The sequence below is a fragment of the Lytechinus pictus genome, chromosome 4, assembly GCF_037042905.1.
Source record: "Lytechinus pictus isolate F3 Inbred chromosome 4, Lp3.0, whole genome shotgun sequence".
Taxonomy (NCBI): Eukaryota; Metazoa; Echinodermata; class Echinoidea; order Temnopleuroida; family Toxopneustidae; genus Lytechinus; species Lytechinus pictus.
The window spans coordinates 10,166,017-10,186,595 of record NC_087248.1 but is presented as its reverse complement, the minus strand read 5'-3'; the positions used below and the strand labels follow the sequence as shown (position 1 = coordinate 10,186,595).

General features: G+C 36.2%; 1 protein-coding gene across 1 annotated transcript; it reads right to left on the bottom strand.

Moving 5' to 3' along the window:
- Positions 1-1,518: 1,518 nt before the first annotated feature.
- On the bottom strand, positions 1,519-20,059 carry LOC129255720 (E3 ubiquitin-protein ligase parkin-like). Its single transcript, XM_064098341.1, has 10 exons — positions 19,658-20,059; positions 15,237-15,372; positions 14,440-14,585; positions 13,837-13,920; positions 12,970-13,085; positions 12,217-12,353; positions 11,511-11,572; positions 8,258-8,410; positions 6,665-6,872; positions 1,519-5,377 (listed from the first exon to the last, which is right to left on the bottom strand). Exons 1-10 carry the CDS (start codon positions 19,865-19,867, stop codon positions 5,253-5,255), a joined length of 1,377 nt encoding a protein of 458 aa, XP_063954411.1. The 5' UTR covers positions 19,868-20,059; the 3' UTR covers positions 1,519-5,252.
- Positions 20,060-20,579: the final 520 nt, after the last annotated feature.

Here is a 20,579-nt window from a genome sequence, read left to right as displayed (position 1 = left end):
CAAAGGGAGTGAAGACACAACTACAAAACTATGATGAAATTGATGAGAGGTTTTGTTGTATTGGGAGGAGATTAAATTAAGCTGGAAGGATAATCTCAAATTCATTTGAAAGGATAATGTTAAAATTAGTGTCATTAGAAAGACAGTGTGTACCTGTATTTTTTATCAAAATTAATGAAATCCAAGTGAAGTTATTAAATTAAAGTGAAATTCATTCTTTTATCTCACTTTTATCTAATCACAATTAAAAAAAAAATCCTCTTCTTTTTCTTTGATTCATGTTGCAATAATATCAACAATATCCTGACGTTGCTGTAGAAGTGGATGAAAATAATATAAAATGAGATGCGGTTCAGGTTATTGAGCAGACTGACAAACAGTCTCAAATGCAGCCGTGTTGTCGTCTAACCTTTTCCAGAATTACTTCTGTGACTTTTGGAAATAATGTATGACTTCCCATTTGGCGAAGTTATAAGAATGTGTGGATTATATTGTCATCATCTCAGACCAGTAAATCAGGGGTGTGAGTGGTCACAAATAAAAAGATCTGAAAAAAGCTGAAGAGTGTTGAAAAAGTCTGAAATAGAAAGAGCTCCCATACTTTTTGTACAGAGGAAGGCCAAAAATTAAAAAAAAATCTGAAATCAGATAAAAATCTGAACTCTCACACTCCTGCCAGTTCCAGTATAGGAAGGATAAGTTTTGAAAGAGGAGACTTTGGGCCTGAAATACATAAAACTGTCACCAGTGTCTCATTTGGGAAGCACTCCCCATGAGTAGGTGGGCATTTCCTATTCAGTTATTTTTGCAGTCATTATTTGGACATTGAGTTAATTCAATTTGTCATGTCCTATTTATTATTAAAAGAACATGTTTCGTTTATTAGGATTAATAGACAAGGTCATTTGGAATAATGTAAATCAAGTCAAAAGTTTTAGTAGCAAACTTTACCATTGATGATTAGTCAATTATATTGGAAGATAGCTTTGGATTTGGAAGATAGCGAGCTTCTAATTGGATTTCCTCTAATATTTGTAAAAAGGACAAGAGCAGTGACAGTTATAAAAATGAATATTAAAGTGGTTTGGCTCTTTTGTGTAAATATGTGTAGTTTTAAGGAGTCTTCATGTAGGTTGAAACCTGCAAATTTGACAAACTCTTGCTATACTTTCTCATTGCTCTAGTCAAAAGGATAGAGTAAAATTATGCTTGTGAAAATTTGACAAACTGAAAATTCATTTGGCCACCTGGGTCTTTCAAAATCCTGAGGTATAATCATGAATTATTCTCTTTAATACCTCTGCAATGTTTTATATTTAACCAAAATTGATAGGCCTGATTTAATAAACACCTAATATTGAAAATAGGTTTTATGATACAGGATACTTTATCATAATATATTTAAGAAACAGTTTATGTAAATTTTATTACCTTTGGGAATAACCCTGAAAGGCCTTTGTCAATTCCCACCACATTATGATTCCGAACTGAATATGTTTCATTTTAATGTTTTTTATTGTATATATCTATCCGCATATGAATTTGTACTTGTGTTTTTAATCAGATGTGGAAATAAATTTTAATTGAATTGAAATTGATACTGATGAGATTGAAAAATGAATACATACAGTATGTGAGCAATATATATTTATAGCTCCTGAAGAGTGCAAATGGTAGTAATAGTATAAATAAAATCTTAATTTTTTCATTAATTGAATACAGGATTCCACACTATCCCTATGGCAAGACTGACACTCCCAGATGAGGATCTTGTCGTGAAACAAATCAACAATACGTTTGTAGAAGATATCTGAGGAAGGAGATGGTCAGAAATCCTTCTAGGGCATACCATCTTCTTTGTGTTATCACATCTGAGGATTTCAATCATTCGAAAGTATAAAAATAAAGTTTTTTTTTAATGATGTGAATTTAGACATTTTGAAGGAACATTTCAATACAGGATTTTACACTATGGCAAGACTGACACTCCTAGATTGGGATCTTGTCGTCAAAAAAATCAACATGACATTTGTAGATCTGAGGATTTCAATATTTCAAAAGTATGGAAATTAAACTTTTTTTCATGATTGAGATTACAATTTATGAATACATACAGTATGTGAGCAGTTTATATTCATAACTCCATAAGAGTGCAAATGGTAACAATGTTAATAAAATCTGAAGGTTTCATTTAAATACAGGATTTCACACTATCCATCTGGCAAGATTAAAGCTAAATGAACGTAGTTGCAGTAAAACACTGATTTCGTGAGAAAGTCTGTAAAACCAAGGTAAAGTATTGATATATCATCGTGGATCTAGATCTGGTACAGTTACATAAACTGAACTTTGTGAAATCATAATATCTAGCTAAAAAACGATCACACTGAAGATCGCCAACACAGATAGGCACACGTGGGACAGTGTATTATTATTGCTGGAATAAAGACCCGACGGAAGTGACCGAATCCGCACTTTTTTTGCTTATTTCTCAGCAATTACACAATTTCTTCCAGAATCCTTTGGCACATATTTTTTATTCATACAAACAGACACTTTGGTGATCCTTATATTAAATTCTGTAAAAAGTCATTTTTAGATCGTTCCCAAAACTGGAATTTATCTTTAACTTTACCAGATGAGGATCTTGTCATGAAACAAATCAACAATACATTCGTAGGAGAACTGATGAAGGAGATGGCCGTGAACACTTCTAGGGCATACCAGCCTATTTGTGTAATCACATCCAAGGATTTCAATGTCTAAAAAGTATGAAAATTAAACTTTTTTTCCTGAAGTGAATTGAGACATTTTAATAATATTATTTCTTTAAAAGCTCACTTATCTCACTTTTTCAAACAAGTTTCTTGTGCTTTACTTTGAGTCATATTGTGGTAATGCGATTGTTACGTAACTTATTGTTACGTAACATCGCTGGTTGCAGAGTTGCGCGCCTTTTGTGTCAACCTGCAACGCGTTAGATACGTTGCGATGTCAACATATTTTCTTTTTCAAGTTTGTTTTGTCAGAGAAATAGATTTCCTCTCGAAAGCAGGTGTAACTTATTTTCTTGTGCTGATCAACGACCATTTATCATCTGAATATTATTTGAATTATGTTGGAAAAAGGAAGTTTTACAACGGCTTACTGACTGCTTGTTTGCCAAAAGTATCATCACCGATAGATTAGACTTAGTTCCAGATTGTTTCAGGACTGTATATACTAAATTCTCTGGGCTGTTTTGATTTGACTAATAAATGTTCCTACAAGTAGACCTACAATTTCACGTTTCATCTTTTAGAGCCCCAAACAATATTAACTAGTGACAGAGATGTGTCGGATGACACCTCAATTGAGGATTTTGTACAAAGTTTACTGACCATATCCTTCTACAAACAAATATGCATACTGCAAAGGCCCGTCAACAGGTTCTAAATAATGCTTCGGCTTGCTGGCAGTGTTCCATTGCCTTGTACAAAGCGAGGTGAACTAAATGAGTATATCTTCAAATCAAGAAATTAAAATCAAGGAATATTGAAATTTACTTTACTTTCATTACAACGTTTCGGGAAAGTAAGGGATTTAAAATGTAGGAAGCGATTTTCTAAGAGAGAATGGAGTCTGCATGAATCAGAGATTCGCAAGACAGGAGGGGGGGCAGGTCAGCGGGGGGGGGGGGGGGGGTGTCCCCCCTAAATGACACGATACATCAAATGCACCCCTGTGAGTTTATTGCAAATAAGTACGACGACGGTGCCAAAGTGACTCTAAGAAATGAAGAAGCGGTATCAACTCTCACCTTCCTGGGAATGGGATCTGTCTGGTAAGTAAAGTTAGATGAGCAAAATTGCCAAACCTGATTCTATGTTATAGTTTCGATCTTGAGTTGGTGCTTTTCAAAGAAGCTGTGCCATCATGGCTTAAAATCTCTATCCGCAGATAAAGACATGGGAAAAACTCATAAGTGGAAAAAAGAACAGCCAACTGGTCCTGTGATGAGGAGAATCTTCTGGTTCAACTCATCCGGGACCAGTTGGACCTAGTAGAATCCAAGAAAAATGATTTTGTATTACTGACGCCCCAAAACAGCTCATGGATGTACATCCTCGAACAGTTTAATGCCCGTTTCGGGAAAGTAAGGGATTTATAATGTATGAAGGACCAATGAAAATGTATGAAGCTATCTGCCAAGAGAGAATGAAGTGTGCACAAATCTGAAATTCAAAAGACAGGGGGAGGTTAGATAGGGAAGGTGTCTTCACTGACCGAGATCATTCATCAGATGCTCTCCTGTGAGTTTCAGCAAATCAAAAACAAATTTGACGATGTCGAAGTCACAGATGGGGGAAATAAAGAAGTGGTACTAAACTCTCACCTTCCTGGGAATGAGATCTGTCCGGAAAGTAAAGTTAGAAGAGCGATAAGCCTACTCGGCAGAAATTCATCTAAAAAAAAAAAGAAAAATTGCTCTATCTTTAAACGATACAAGGAAAGAATAAACTGTGCTCACAACATCTAAATATAGTATCCACTCTCCAACAGCGTAAAATCTCCCCCAACTCATAGAGGAGTGAAAATCATAGTTGAAGACGGATGTGCAAAGAGATATACAACAGACTTGGCTGATACATGCATGTAAGACTGAGAATGAGAATGGTCTCGATTACTAATACAATGATATGCCAACATTTATTCAACAAGTACTGAAAAGTGCTTAGAGATCTTATTATGATGTATGTTTTAAGTATTATCAAAATAGTGGAATATTGTGATAATTTTTGTTTTTTAAGGGAGGCTTATACATATATAGATGTACACGGACACATGTCCATATTTCAGTTATGGAATATATACTATGATAAAAAATATACACTATTATTGCATCCACAAAGAATAAAAAATGCTGTCACATTGCCATCAGTAGATATAATCAGGGGCCCGTTGCAGCAAGAGTTGCAATCAAACGCAACTCTAAAAATCACGCGCAACTTCATTTTCAACCAATCAACAACGTGCATTTTGGACTTGCGATTGATTTTTTGACTTGCGTTTAAACGCAACTCTTTCTGCAACGGACCCCAGTTCACCTTATATATAATCTATTCTGATTTGCTAAATCAGCTCATGAAGATGACCTGATATTATAAGTAAAAATCAAACACTCACAAACAAGATTCTTATCAGAGTTATCATCTTCTTTATCACATCATATGTTGAAATAAGTTTTAGGGATATGCTTTCATATTGTGATGTCACAAAAGCAAGCCTGTACCAAACCAATGATCTTCTAGGCAGTCCATGTTCCAGCCGATTCCGCATATCCAACACCACTCATACTTGCATTGGGCTTGACTGCAGACCATGTGCATACATCCACCTGGGAGGGGAGGGGGGACAAGAAAAACAAAGACCAAACAAGTTTATACCCTCAGGTGGAATATTGTGTTCAGAAAATACAGACTCGGATTAAAGTCTGATAATCAGCTTTAAAATGAGTCAGTATCAACCAGCATTAAATACAAAATGTTACAAGCAAATAACAACAGATTGCTTGTGCAAAGCAAAACACTACTTGTATGTAACTATTGAACCAAGAAATATATAAAATAACTGGCCCAGTCAAATTTGCATTCAGAAAATTGCAAGGTAAATTTCTTCTCTCTTATTAACTCAGATGAAAGGCAAAATATACTTTTTTTAGTTGAGAAAGCCAACTATATATTTGCATCAACTAATTATAAGTGTATATCTTATTCAACAAGAATACAAATCCTTGTGATAACTGGTTCAGTAGCTGTCTGAATACTGGATTCATAGTGTAGGGCAAAATATAAATATTTCTTTATACAATTTTTACATAAATTTTTACAGGATCAGAGGAAATATGTTCTTACCAAATTGATTAGCATAATTGGTCATAAGTGAAAAGCTCTCAATTATGTTCTGAACAGTCCTATATAAAACAACTCTACTAAACAAGACTTTTCTTGAAGCAGTCTTTAAAAAATGTGGAGCAAATTGCAATGCGATACCAGAAAAATTATTCCTCCAGAGACATTTATAATCTAATGCATTTCATTTGATTGAGTGTATCTGAGGTAGGCTGTGTGAAATTACTGGTGATTGAAATCTTGTATGCATCTTCTTGCCACCACCCAACTGATGATACAGTCACAGCAACGTAACCAACTCCAAACCGACTAATGGTTTGCCAATGGAAATAACATAACAGCTCAAGGGGCCGTTTCATAAAGCTGATCGTAAGTTAAGAGTGACTTTAAGAACGACTGGTGATCCTTTTGTGGTAAGTGATATTCCTCATTAAGTGTCCATTGGTGATTATTTAGCACCTAAGAAAGGTTCCCAAGTCTTTCTTAAGTTGCTCTTAAGTTACGAACAGCTTTACGAAACACATACCAGGTGGGTATTTCATAAAGCTGTTCATAAGTTAAGAGCCACTTTAAGAACGACTGGTGATCCTTTCTTGTGGTAAATGGTATATTCAGTGGCGATGGTTAAGCGTGCAAGAAAGGTTCACCAGTCGTTCTTAACTTAAGAACAGCTTTATGAAACCGCCCCCGGGTTGGTCTAGGGTCCAATGCGCCATTGGAACTGTGGCATAACAAAAGGAAAATTCGATATCCTCAGCTTAAAACACACTCACCATTTCTTTCTACAGGCACTTTGCAGTTAGGGCAAGGTTTACTGGTCTCTGCTATGATTCTTCTACTCTCTTCTTTCTCCCATCTTGCTTGTCGCTCCCTCTCACTGTTGACCTCTGACCCCAGTGCTGTCGGATTCTGAGGCTCCTCTATCCTCTGTCCACACTCCCCATCGTGGTAGGCTTCATGGCAGTTCCGGCAGAAGACAAACTATGAAATGAAAAGGATGATTTTAATCCTTACATATGTTTGTTATTCATAGTTTGAATCTGAAGAATGCAAAATCTGTCGTATAAATTGCCCACCCTTCTGTCAGTAGGAGATTGACGATCCAAGTGCCGTAATCCTCATATCCGGCCAATCTAGTGGTGAGACAACAGTCTGATGAGGTAAATTGTTTTATTTCTTTAATGTGTAAAGATATGATAAAAATGTAACAGAATTACAGAATAACCATGGACAATGCACTCACTGTAATAGCTCTTAAGCCTGCATGCAAGGCACGCTGTGAAAATTAATCTCCTAATAATCTGACATTTGCACACCATATTTGGCAATAATCAGCTGCTACCGTATTTTTCGGTATATAAACCGCGGCCGTGTATTAACCGCACCCCCAAAATCGGGAGCCTAAAAAAAAAAAAAAAAAATTGGCACATTGAGATGTTGGCATTTGGGGTATTATCACTACCAACCAATTAAAAGACCAAAACATATATTACTAATTTTTGTATTTAACAAAATGGTTACTTTATTCTTTAACTTTATATTTCAAATATCAACTATTTCTTTGTAGAATAAAGAAAAAAAAGACCATGAAATGGCAGTATTGTATATCAAACGTATAGTCTAAAGACGGAAAAAGAAAAAAAAATGTTGAGATAAACTGAGGTAAAAAAAACGAAGAATAGAGGACATTATTTATTGCCTGTTTTCTAACCGATTACGATTACGATCGATTACGATAAAAAAATAAGTTTTCATTACAAAACAGCCAGGGTTTTTTTAAGGAAAAGGAGACCATAAAATTGCATTTTTGAATATCAAAATTATGGTATAAAAAGGGATTTTTTTTTTAAATATTGAGAGAAAACAGAGAGAAATAAAGAATTAAGGACATTATTTATTGCCTTTTTTAATAACCGATTACGATTACGATCGATTACGATTACATGCCTATTGAAGCGCATTTTCCATGCAATTTTAGCTGAAAAAAAAAGTTTTCATCACAAAACGATCAGGTTATTTTTAGGAAAACATTATTAAATTGATAGTAATTAAATAAATAATATAAAACAACCTTTACAAAGAAGATTTAAAAAAAAAACTTTGCAAAATATACTCTCTATTTTCAGTAACCAACAAATAATTATACATTAAATATTCTAAATAATTCTCGGTCATTTGATAATCTAAAATACTCAAGAAACACAGTCAGTTTTCTGATGAAATTTTTGTTGTTTCTTTGTATAAACCGCACCCAATTTTTTAAGATTACAAAGCGGGAAAAAAGGTGCGGTTAATACACCGGAAAATACGGTAATAACAGTATCGAATTTTGTTAAAACAAATTGTGTGAATCATGAGATCCTTACCCCACATCCAAAGCCTTCCTCCTGCAGGCATTCCACTCTCCTCTCCTCTCCTGATTCTAGTAGTATACCAGCACCACACCCTGGGGAGGGGCACAGGACCCCGCCCTCACTTAGAAGATACTCCTCGGTACCAAATCTCTTGTATCGGGCATACTATCATAAAAAACAAATATAAGCGGCTTACATGAGTAATAATAAATTGCACCAGCACATGCTATGAAATATAACAAAGGACTGAATATGAATCACATGAATAAAACTTGGTGAGCAGAGCATGAAAACATGGCACATTTTCTCCACTCTCTACTCATCCTTGAACGCATGAGCGCTGAAAGGCAGCTCGAGCTAAAGCCGGGGTAATAACAACGCACCTCGGAATAGAATATTCCTAGATAGATGGCGCTATATAAATGCCTATTATTATTATTATCTGATTATCAGCACCACACCCTGGGAGGAGCACAAGACACCACTCTCACTCAAGAGATTCTCAACAGTACCAAATCTCTTGTATCAGGTATACAAGCCAGAGGCAAATATATGTGTACACAGCAGTGCTTTGTATCCTGAGGCAAAAAGTGCTATATAAATTATAAGTCCAGCAATTACTATTATTGTTAAGCAACATATAATGTAGGGAGCCAGTTCTGATAGGTGCTTCATGAAGTTGTTTGTGATTTATATGCATTTTTATGCATGACTGGTTATCTATTATTGTTACCCCCAACTTTCATTTTTTTTTCACAAGGGGGGGGGGGGGGGGATTTATCAAAATCTTTGGCAAATTCTAACAAATAGTAAACTCTGCATTTGGATGTTTTTAACGACGGGAATAAAGATTGATTTGAACTTTAGCTGATGCAAATAAAATGAATGAGAATCTGCTTTGTTGAATGTGCACTGGAGAACAGGTCCCCAGTAATGGGTAAGAGTTGCAGGTAAAATCATGTGCAACTTACAAACAGCTTTTTGATAAAAAACAATTACGTAGCCCTTACTCGTAACCAGTCTTGATTTATTGGCATACAGACAGGTAAATCTCTTAAAAGATCAACTAGGGCAGAGCTGCCAACCTTGTGCAAGCAAAAAAAGGAATCATTATGGCCAAAAAAAGGAATTTCCAACAAAAAAAAAGGAATGTGTTAAAACGAACCTTAAAACCACACGCGACAAACATCCAATGCAAAAAGTATGTATGCAGTGAACAATTAAAAAAAAGTTTATCTCTAGGCCTAGTCTGGGCTAAGTAACGGAGTGTTACAAATTGGACCCTTAGTCTTGGGCCGTTTGATATAATCTACCAACTTTAATTAAGTCAGTAGCAGGGCTTGAATTAAGAATTGAGAGGGGCAAGGCCATTTTTAAGTGGGCACTTTCAGCTTGGGGCAACCGGCAAAGTGGCCTTGAATGCCCCAAAATTTCAAGGGGTATCAAGGCCATTCTAAAGGGCATGAAGGCCACTTTTATTCTAGTCAAATGGGCACCTAGGCAAATTTTTCTAAAAATGACAAGTAGCTAGGCCTTTCATTTTGTAGTGCAACCTACTCCGGCACTTATCAAAGTGAAGATCTGTCGAGAAAAAATTCTTTCAGGGGCACCAAAATCAGTTCTGGTGAACATTTTTAGGGCTCCATTTTTCTGGGGCTTCCTTTCCACTTCTAAAATAATTCATTGTTTTATGTTGAGTTTCCTGACAAAACTACCAAGTTGTAGACTAAGAGAAATAAAAAAAAAAGTTGACATCAATTCAGACATCTCTTCCCAAGTAACATTGTTTTTGCCAAACAGTACCCTTTAAAATTAAAGTGTCATAAAATGGAAGTGTACATGTAACATTCCACAAATATAGAAAAATTATTCATAAATCAATCTAATCTAAAATTCAAATAGATCTATAGATAAGATTAAGAAGTTGAAATCATTCCACAAAAGTCCCATCGTAAATCACTTCACGATGTGCACAGCTCAGCCTCAATCACACTGCACGCACACTCAATCATCCCCAGCAGTGACAGCACTATAGAGCAGACATCTAGGCCGCCAGAACCGGGGAAGAAATCTTCCCATTCCTGCTAAACTGAATGCTTAAGTGCCGACTTTTTTAATGAATTCCAAAGGCAGTAGGACATCTCTCTAGTATAAATCATGTGAAACTATCAATAAATGTTGAATATCACCAAGTATTATTACTTCAGGGGACAATGAAGAGCTTTCCAGGTCTTTTCAAAGCCAAATTCATCGTATTTGTTTGATACGAGTTGATGAAAATTAACCAGACAGTACCGTAATCCGAAGGGAATTGATATTAATCAATTCAAGAAAATAGCCTCAAAATTTCATTTCTTTATCACTACAATTAATTTTAAAGTATATGAAAAATATCTTTTGATGATTCAATCTTTAATATATATGATGAGTATTTTTGTAAAATTTTGCAAATGGAATAATAATTTCCCTCAAACCTCCAAATCCCCTCCATTACAAATGGACTCTTCTCTTACTACATTTGGGGAATTACCCTACCCAATTCATCGTACTCCTCGCTCTGCGCTGCAAGAACAAACGTTGGCTCCACTCACCTGAAGAGTGTTGGCCCGTGCGTAAAGACAACGTATTAGCAGTAACGTTAGATCTAACATTCGGCGGAAATCTGATTTTCGGATCGTTTTTTTGTACATAAAACATCACTTTATAGGAAAGAAATTACATGCAAATTTAAGATAAAATATATAAAATTCAGAAATATCGTACCTTAGACCGCAGTTACTGTTATTTCCTTTCAAATGATGATCAAAACATAATCATCCTCGATCATTTCGTTTGTCATCGTAAGTTGCCATCTTGGATGACGTCATCATCCTTACATCGCGATTCGTACCATGCATGCCGCTCGCATATTCAACTAACGTATATGTACGTGCACGCTATCAAATTATTAAAGTGCGTTGGAAAACCGGCCGGCGGGCGACTACGCACGCGCAAGTACCAGGCTCATCTCGGGCTCAACACGCACTCCACATACATACAATTATGTACACACATTATCAAAATTGTCAAAAAACGTAATTTGAAAAGAAAAACCATAATGCCGTAATTTGAATGAAAAAACGTAATGATTACGGCAAAAACGTAATGGTTGGCAGCTCTGCTAGGGGCACCCTAAACTAGAACTGCAGCATGAAAAGGGCATTGGTTTCAATAAAATATTTCACCAGTTTCATATCTGCAAAACTCAAATCAATGTAACCTGTACCTGTTCCTTTCCCAGCACCAAGAAATGATGTGTGTCCTTGATGAGAGAATCCTCACATCCAGCTGAAAAGGAAGAAACAATCAAGGAAAAGAAAACATCGTGACATTCTATGATGGAATTAAAAGTTTGAAACAATAAAGGGGACATTAGACCAGATGGGCATTTCATAAAGCTGCTCAGATAATTATGAATAAATTTATATTTTAGTGGGGATGTCCCCTTTCTAATTTTGTGCATTCTTTCATATGATTCTCCACCATTACATCTGATGGGATCCAAGGTAACTTCTAAAGGTATTTCATAGTACAGGCACTGAACAAACATTTTGTATAATTGGAAATGATGCATCTGGAGTAAAATGCCACCATGAAATATGGACCCCTGTTATACCGGATTTCCTAAGTACCCAAGTAGTCTTGGGGCGCCCCCACACCAGTCTTGGGCAGGTTTCTAATCCAGTCTAAACGCACAAACCTACCTATCTCGGACCACCTCGCGATGTGTTCCAAGACCGGTCTTGGGGTGCCCCGAGACTGCTTTGGATTCGGTTTAACGCAAACCTGCCCGAGACTGGTCCGAGACAGGTTCGCTTGATGTCAGACAACTTTGGTAATCCTGTGTATACGCACAGAAAGCTGTCTCAGGGCACCCCGAGACTGGGGTAGGAAATCCAGTGTAACAGGTGTCATAGAGAGAGTTGACTCACCTGGGCATGGTAATGTGTATCCTAGCTCAGGACTCTGAATAAATCTCCTCTCATTTAAACACAACCTACAGTATTGGCTAAAACAATCCAAACACATCACATGAGCAGCTGAACATGGAAAGACCAATACAGATATTCTGTAGAAAAAAACACATAAAAGAATGGTCAAAGTAATAGAATGGCTGAAGCAAAAAAAAATCTATTTAATAAGGCACATTACTCTGTTATAAATCATGTAAAATTTTCTGGAAAAAATATATGACATCTTATGGAATTTATCTCATAAGACATAGATGTCCATGTAAGGGTGCTGCTCATGGTGACACGAGTTAAGCTCCTGCGACATTTGCTCCAGTCTTAATATCTGAAAAGAGATAGGGTTAGAATTAAGATTGTAATAGAATTTATGCCTCAGAATGATGTAAAGGATGGGATTAGGGTTTTTTAGTTTTGGAGTTTAGGATTTATGTTTGGCTTAGCGTGCAGAATTACCATCGGAGCAATTGTCGCCGGAGCAAATCTTAAAAAATCCTCAACTATTATTTCTTTATGGATTAAGAACAGAAATTCCAAATGAGTTTTTTCTCAGTTTGCAGCTTTCATTAAAACATTGAAAGTTGTTACCGGGGTGGACATAAGTTCAATTTGCAGTCATTCTCTTCTCTTTGTGAAGCAGCCTCCTGGTTCCTGCTTGATATATGAATGTTTACCTTCCAAAACTTAAAAGAAATTTTTATTCTTCATCACACTTACAAGACATCTGCACATGTGATGCATATAACCCTTCTGGTGTTGGTCCGTATAAGAGGAAGCACTGTGAGTTGATCATTCCCTGATGATATATGTGATGAACACTTGAAGAAAAATTCCTTTTCACAATAGAATTATACAGAAAAGATAAGAAAACATAATAATTTGTATCTCACTGGATGAAGAATTATTTATAATATTCATAACTCTAAATAAGTTTTACGAATAACCACCTAAAATACATTTCGTTATGGATTTTGACAAAAGAAATGCCAGAAATCTAAACTTAATAGGCAAATTAGCTACTGCCTGTTTTTTTTTCCTCATGGTTAATTATCCCTCACCGAGTCATTCGGCTCACATGATAATTACAACAATTTCACTGAACAATTTTTCTTGTTTGTATTTTTAGTTAAGTACATTTATTTACATTTATTATATTTACAATTGTACGATCAGATGGGTGCCGAGTCATATAAATTTTCTGATCTGATATATGTCAGACAAGTTTCCAATTGTAATCATCGTTATTAAACGAATAAATAAAACAGTAACACATTGTGAGATATCCAATTAAAGAAACGTATTTCCATTAATAATGCATTAATTACATTTCATCAAATCCAAAGAAATGTTAAATGAGGGGGTGGGGGCACTGAAATATTAATAAGATATGATCCAATATAAAGATGACCATGAATAGGAGGGCACCAGGGAGAAACAACAAAAGAAGTAAAACTGTTACATTAAAGGGGTTAGAGGCACCTTTGATAGATGCCAATATATATTCGAAATATGAAATACAATTATTCCACAAACTGCTATGAGAAAAGCGATACTCATATTTCAAACTTTGAATTCTGAACTTACAGCTTTATCACCTTGGCATCCTAGAGTAAGGCAACTTCCTGATATCCTATCGGACAGAATTACATCATCCCAGCATACAGGATCCTACATATATATATAACAGAATGAATAGATTAATATCATCAGGAGCAGCAGCATTCTCATCCTAATCATTTTCACCCTCATCATCATCATCACTCTCATCCTATAAAGTAATCGTTATCACCCTCATCATCATCACTCTCATCCTAATCATTATCACCATTATCATCATCATCATAACTCTCATCCTAATCATTCTCACCCTCACCATCATCATCATCATCACTCTCATCCTTATCATTATCATCATCATGACCATCACTCTCATCCTAATCATTATCACCCTCATCATCCTCCTCCTTATCATCCTGCTCCTCCTCCTCATCAGTTCATCCTCATCATCATAGTCATCATCATCCTCATCAAGTACTATCTAAACATGAAATATCACAACATATAATGTTAACTTTCATAGCTCAATTCATTTTGGAGGGGAATACACTGGAACACTGTATCTAACCATTTCAAACATTTTCCCCACTTTCTTCACTCCATTTGGAGCATTTCCCCATATTTACATACCTCTCTGACGATGAAAGCAGGATCCTTACAGGTTTGACAGCACACCCTCAGCTTGCCAGGTTGTATTGAGACACAGTGACTCTTGCAATAAATATAGAAGCCAGGTCGAAGAGATGACCCAGGGTCAGGATTAGGTATATTGCCATCTACAAGAACAAAGGTGTATAAACATTTCTGTTAGACTTCCTTCTACAAGTAAAAATGTATGCAAATTATATGTTAGACTTCTACTAGAACAAAAGGTACATGCATGCATATCATTGTAGAATTCTACAATAAACAAAGTATGCATACAGGTATTATCTGTTAGACATCTACAAGAACAAAGGTACATGTACATCATTTATTCTATGTTACAGTATGCATACTAGAGTTCTATGCTACTTATCAATTATTTCACTTTCTCTTCTTTTTGTAAAATCTCCCTCTCATTCTGTCTTTTCTCACATGTATACTTCTACTCCCACTTATAAAAAATAGAAAAGTATGCTCTCTATAAAAAGAATAAGTCATAAATGTAAAGAACATCCCTATTGAACTCATTTTGTCTTTAATCCCAAACGAATTTAACAATAATCTTTAAAAAAATGATACATTTTCACGACCTTCATTTTTTAGAATATAATGTACCACCACTTTGCAAAAAAGGAAGAAATTATACCTCAAAACCTTGTAAAAATAAAATTCAAATTAGCTTCCTTCAACTATTTGACTGACATGAAACTTCAAGGCAATCATTGTTTATTAAAACAATGCATCATTTTATAACCTAAATTTTTTTTTTAGCATAAACAGACCTTTGTCCACAATTCTTGATTCTAAGAGACCACACACCGGTGGTTGTTCCACGTCAATGTCATGAATGGTCTTGGTATGTTGAATCCTCTGAGAAGGTACAGCATGGATCACAGTGTTTTCACAAATCCTCAGATCCTACAGGAAAAAGAAGGACTGGGAATGTTATTCTAACATTCTACATGCCAATTTCATGTCTCAATTTTCCATGATATACATTTGTATAGATCTATGCAGGTAACTAGTTAAGTCTCATCTGATAGCGCCAAAGTTGCAGATCTCCACAGTCAGCCCTGCAGACTTAGGGACAGTGATTTTCCGCGATCGCGGAAAACGGACGGAATTCACGGAAAGGGCCTTTTGAAACGGAAAATGGCATTTCAAACGGAAAATCACGGAAAACGTATTTTCCCTCAAAATACACAGAATAGCAACAGAAATTACTCCAAAATCACAACAAAATGAGAATATTAAATGGCCGAAAAAACCCAGAAAACACGATCTCACTTCGCTACTATTATGACAATTCACACTCGATTGTACCCCGCACCGTACCCGTACCCGGCCGGCCGGGTTGGGCTTCACATGCACACATGTATCGTTCAACTACATGTACACAGTTGTGTGTTGCTGCCCTCTACGTTTGAAGATGTAACAGCACGATATCGTGGTCTTAAAATCCAAGATGGCGGATTGGGAAAAGACGTTGACTGATGATAACGATGTCCAAAAACCCCCAAAATTATCGATGAAATATCATTTCACCGTGAAATAATGCTAATAATATGAAAGGTGAGGATGTATGCATGCAAAATGGGTGTGTTAAAATATTTTATTCACCCGCATAGATCCGATTAGAACGGATTTTATTGTGTTGTTGGTACAGTAGCAGATACAAATTTTGACCAGTGCGAGTGTGCATGTAAATGTGTAAACGGAATTGTCACTTTTCCGTGTGTACAAAGTCTATGGGGAAACGGAATTTCCGTTTTCTGACATGCTGAAACGGAATTTGAGATTTTCTGAAACGGAAAAGGCAATTTTTTGAAACGGAAAATCACTGTCCCTACAGACTCTACATCTATATAAAAAATCCTATGCGATAATGCCCTCAATTAATCACCACCCTCTTGTATGGAAAAGAAGTGAGCAAGTGTGAGCCTTAACAATAGACAATCTCTCAAAATATACACAATAATATTTTGCTCTTTTTATTTGTGTGGAATAATCAACACCTGTTGAATTGATAAATATGGTCTAATTGATCAATATCCAGTTCGTTATTGATTTCAGTTATTTTGTGACCAGCTACCCCAAACCAAAAATAAGTCGACAGGGAAGGTTCTCTGTAAATTTCCAAAATAATCAATAATTTGGTATTCAAAGAGCAGTAATGCCTGTATTGGAAAATTAGCTCATCTGAAAGTGATTCTTCTTCAAAATCGTACTGCCAAAATTTTAAGTTGTAAAGCTTGCTGAACTTGATTGGCGCTGGACTGAGCCGCCGATGCTCCCGCAATCCAATCCTAATGTTTAGCTTGCAGCTAGCTAGGGCTAGCCGGATAAAAGAATATTAGCATGGCGCAGACATGGGGTACCATTTTTTTTTGTCAATCTGAAAATGACTGCCCAAGGATTTTCCAAGAAAATCCTATATTTCTTTCAAATTTTTATGATATTTGGTGCACTTACTCATTAGGAACATTATTATCTGAAAGATTTTGTTGAATAAAAAGAAATTCATATTAAATCTGACTCAAGTTGTTAGGTGCGCAGACTTGGGGACCACCATCACAGTTCCAGAGTCAAAGACCCTAATATTTAAGTTAGTCTAGATTCCAGCTTCCTTCCACTGTGCGAGGTTAGAACTAACCTCGCACAAGGAACCGTGTTTGGCAGAGGATTTTAATTGTTAAACTAGATCTAGTGGTAGTGCCAGTCAGGCCAGTGGTGAGTGGGTCGTGTATGCTGGATGTCACTGCTGGCGTCCACAACACACGACTTCTAATTTTGTATGGCTTGATTTTTCTGTGTGCAGCGGCATGTACCCTTGAGTGCACCAGGCAGTACCCTAACCCAGGGAGCTCCGGCCCGCGAAGCCCTGCAGACTCTAGATCTGTATAGAAAAGCGGGTCGGAGCCCAGGACTCGTCCGTGTAATATTAGGCAGAGTGCTCTCCAAAATGGGGTAGAATGGGGTCGCAATAGCACCCCAAATAAAAAGGGGAAAAATAAATTATGCACTTACCTCGATTATATAGATAAAGGTCTATTGTGACACAGAATCCTGACATCGAGGCACAAACTGGACCCTCAAAAAAGGGAAAGTTCTGTCTCGTTCGTTCTCCTTTCAAAATTGAAAACAAAAGTAAAAAAGGCTGATCGATACCGAGAAATAACTCGACATAGAGGTCTAACTTTTCCTTTTATTGAGGGTCCAGTTTGTGCCTCGATGTCAGGATTCTGTGTCACTCACAGGGTAACCAGTAGTACCCGAGCCCCCTTTTCGAGCCATTGGCGTCAGGGTGACCAGGCGTCCTGTATTTCCCGGTATCGTACAGTATTTTGCTCATTTGTCTCTGCGTCCCGACAGACCCTTCCCGGGACGCATATTTGTCCCGTATTTCAGAATATTGAACAAAATAAAGTTAATACGTTTAAAAGTGAAGAATTTTCTTGAAATAACCAACAGATGACAAGGCAAAGACAACTATAAAATCGATAACTGTAAACTTTTGCAAGTTCTGCGGTGATTTTCTTGCTAACCCAAGGATTGTAATCCTTTATGTTTGGATTTGAAATCAATAAAATTAAACTTGAAACTTGAAGCTTACACTGCAAACGAATTGGCCTCCTGCCTGTGTGTGGCTACTAGCTCGGCATGTAGGATCGGAGCAGATTCTAAATGGTGCAAACAATCTCACATGATATTGGTAACAGTTTTCCACCAAAATAATCACAAAATCGGCAGGAATTTTTTAAATTATATTATGGATTGATTTTCTCAGATTACTGATTTGGTGATGTATTGAGTTTTCATAACCAGATCTATGTTGTTTCAGCTTTCGTTTTGAGTCTTCTTGTGATCGGTGCAAGCTTGTAATATGGGATGGAAGAGATGCCTGTGTGTGATGCCGCGATGTTTCATCTAATTTTTAAATTTTTTTTTGCTTTGAAATTTTATTCATTTCTGAAACATTTTAGTTTTTTTTATTCAAAAAAATATATATTAAAAAACACCAAATACCGCCTTTACCGGTAGGCTATTAAGATTTTTGTTAGATGATTGGACTTTTTTGTTTGCTTGAAATTTGAACTTTTTCCTCTTTCTTTCTTTTCTATCCTTTCTTCATCCTATCCTTCTTGCTTGCCCTTTTTTGTTCCATTTATCTTTCTTTCTTTCCTGATCCTTTCTATCCCTCTATGTTCATTTTTCTTTCTTAATTCCTTCTTTCTTTTTTATATTTCCTTTTTTATTTCCTTCCTTCAACTTTTCTTTGCTTCCTTCTTTTTATTCTCGTTCTTTCTCTCCTTCCATTATTTTCTTCTTTTATTCTCTCCTCCCTTCATTCTTTCCTCCCTCTTTCATCCTTTCTTTCTTTCAATTTTTCCTTCTAATTATTTTCCCTTATTCTTTCTGTCTTTCCCTCCCTTCCTTCCTTACTTTACTTGTTTTTCTTCTTTCTTTCCTTTTTCCATTTTCTGAATCATTTTTCTTTCCATCATTCTTTCTTTCTTCCTCCTTTTATCTTACTTTTTTCCTTTCTCTCATTTATTTTTTCTTTCACACATTCGTTCATCTTCCCTTCCTTTCTTTCTTTATTCATTTTTCTCTCTTTTATTCTTTCTTTTATCCTTCTTTTATTTTAATTTTTTTTCTTGCACTTTCCCTTTTATTCTTTTCTTTCTTTCTTTTCAATTCATCTCTTTTCTTTGTCTCCTTCATTCTTTCGTTCATCCTCCCTTCCGATTCTTTATATTTTTTTACAATTCTAATTTTTAGCCTTCTTTGTTGATCTTTTTCATTAAGCCTAGGCCTGGCTTGGTCGATCCGCTCGTGCAGCGTGCTTTGTCGATTGTGACTCCCGTATAACGTATTTCTTTTTGACTTTTGTGAAATCCGGGGAGCGTTTCATCAACATTTTCGTCCGACAAGTTGTCAGATCTGACATCTTTCCTTGATTTTGATTGGCTGAGAGGTACTGTTCCTATAGTAACTGTCGGATAAAATGGGACTTGTCGGATAAAACTTCTGACATGACGTCACAAGTCCTTTCATGAAACGCCACCCTGGACCTGGTCACCCTTTTTGTTGGTTGACGTTGTGCGGATCTGCGTCTTTTCATTCATTCTTTCAATCATTAATTCAGGCGCAGTAACTTAGAATCTAAAGTTCTAAACACTTAATCTAACGTTAGGCCTACCTCCATTGTTTGCACATCAGTGATCAACTTCCCAGCGAATATCAGGCGAATATCTGCGGGGGACTGTCCCGAGAGACGAGCAACCTCGTCTCGTATCTCGGCCCCACTTTGCGTCGCGTGAACAGGCATCCTCATTTCTGCTACATTTCCGGAAAATTTACCCAACCTTGGAGACTGAATGAGCCTGACTGATATAAGGATCTGGTCCATCTTTGAATGACACGTTGAAATATTGTAAATCACATAAAAAGTGACAAAACATAATTTATAACCATGAATGATAACGTCGTTTTAATAATACAGGCCAGGCCACACGAATACATCGCGCGCGCGTGGCCGGCGAACACGTGAAATTTTTGAAGCGCGCTCAGCTATTCTGGAAAAAATCGTCTGCTGGAGTAGAACAGCTGACGAGTTCGAAAATCCCCTGATGAAAAAATTAGTTGATCAAAAAGGGACCTGTTAAAGGACAGGTCCACCCCAACAAAACGTTGATTTGAATAAAAAGAGAAATATCCAACAAACACAACACTGAAAATTTCATCAAAATCGGATGGAAAATGAGAATGTTATGACATTTTCAATTTCGCTTAATTTTTTACAAAATATAGTTATATGCACATCCTGGTCAGTATGCAAATGAGGGAACTGATGACATCACTCTCTCACTCACTATTTCTTTTTTATTTTATTATATGAAATATTCTTATTTTCTCCTCATTTTCCTGTGAAACAAAGTTTTATTTTGCCCTGAACATGTGGAATTACCATTGTTTAACATAATTTTTATGGCTCAGTCAAGTTGGTCCTTATTGTCAAATCTGTAAAAATTGAAATATTGTATAATTCAAACAATAAAAAAAAAAAAGAAATACTATAGTAGTGAGTGAGGGACATCATCAATTCTCTCATTTGCATGTGA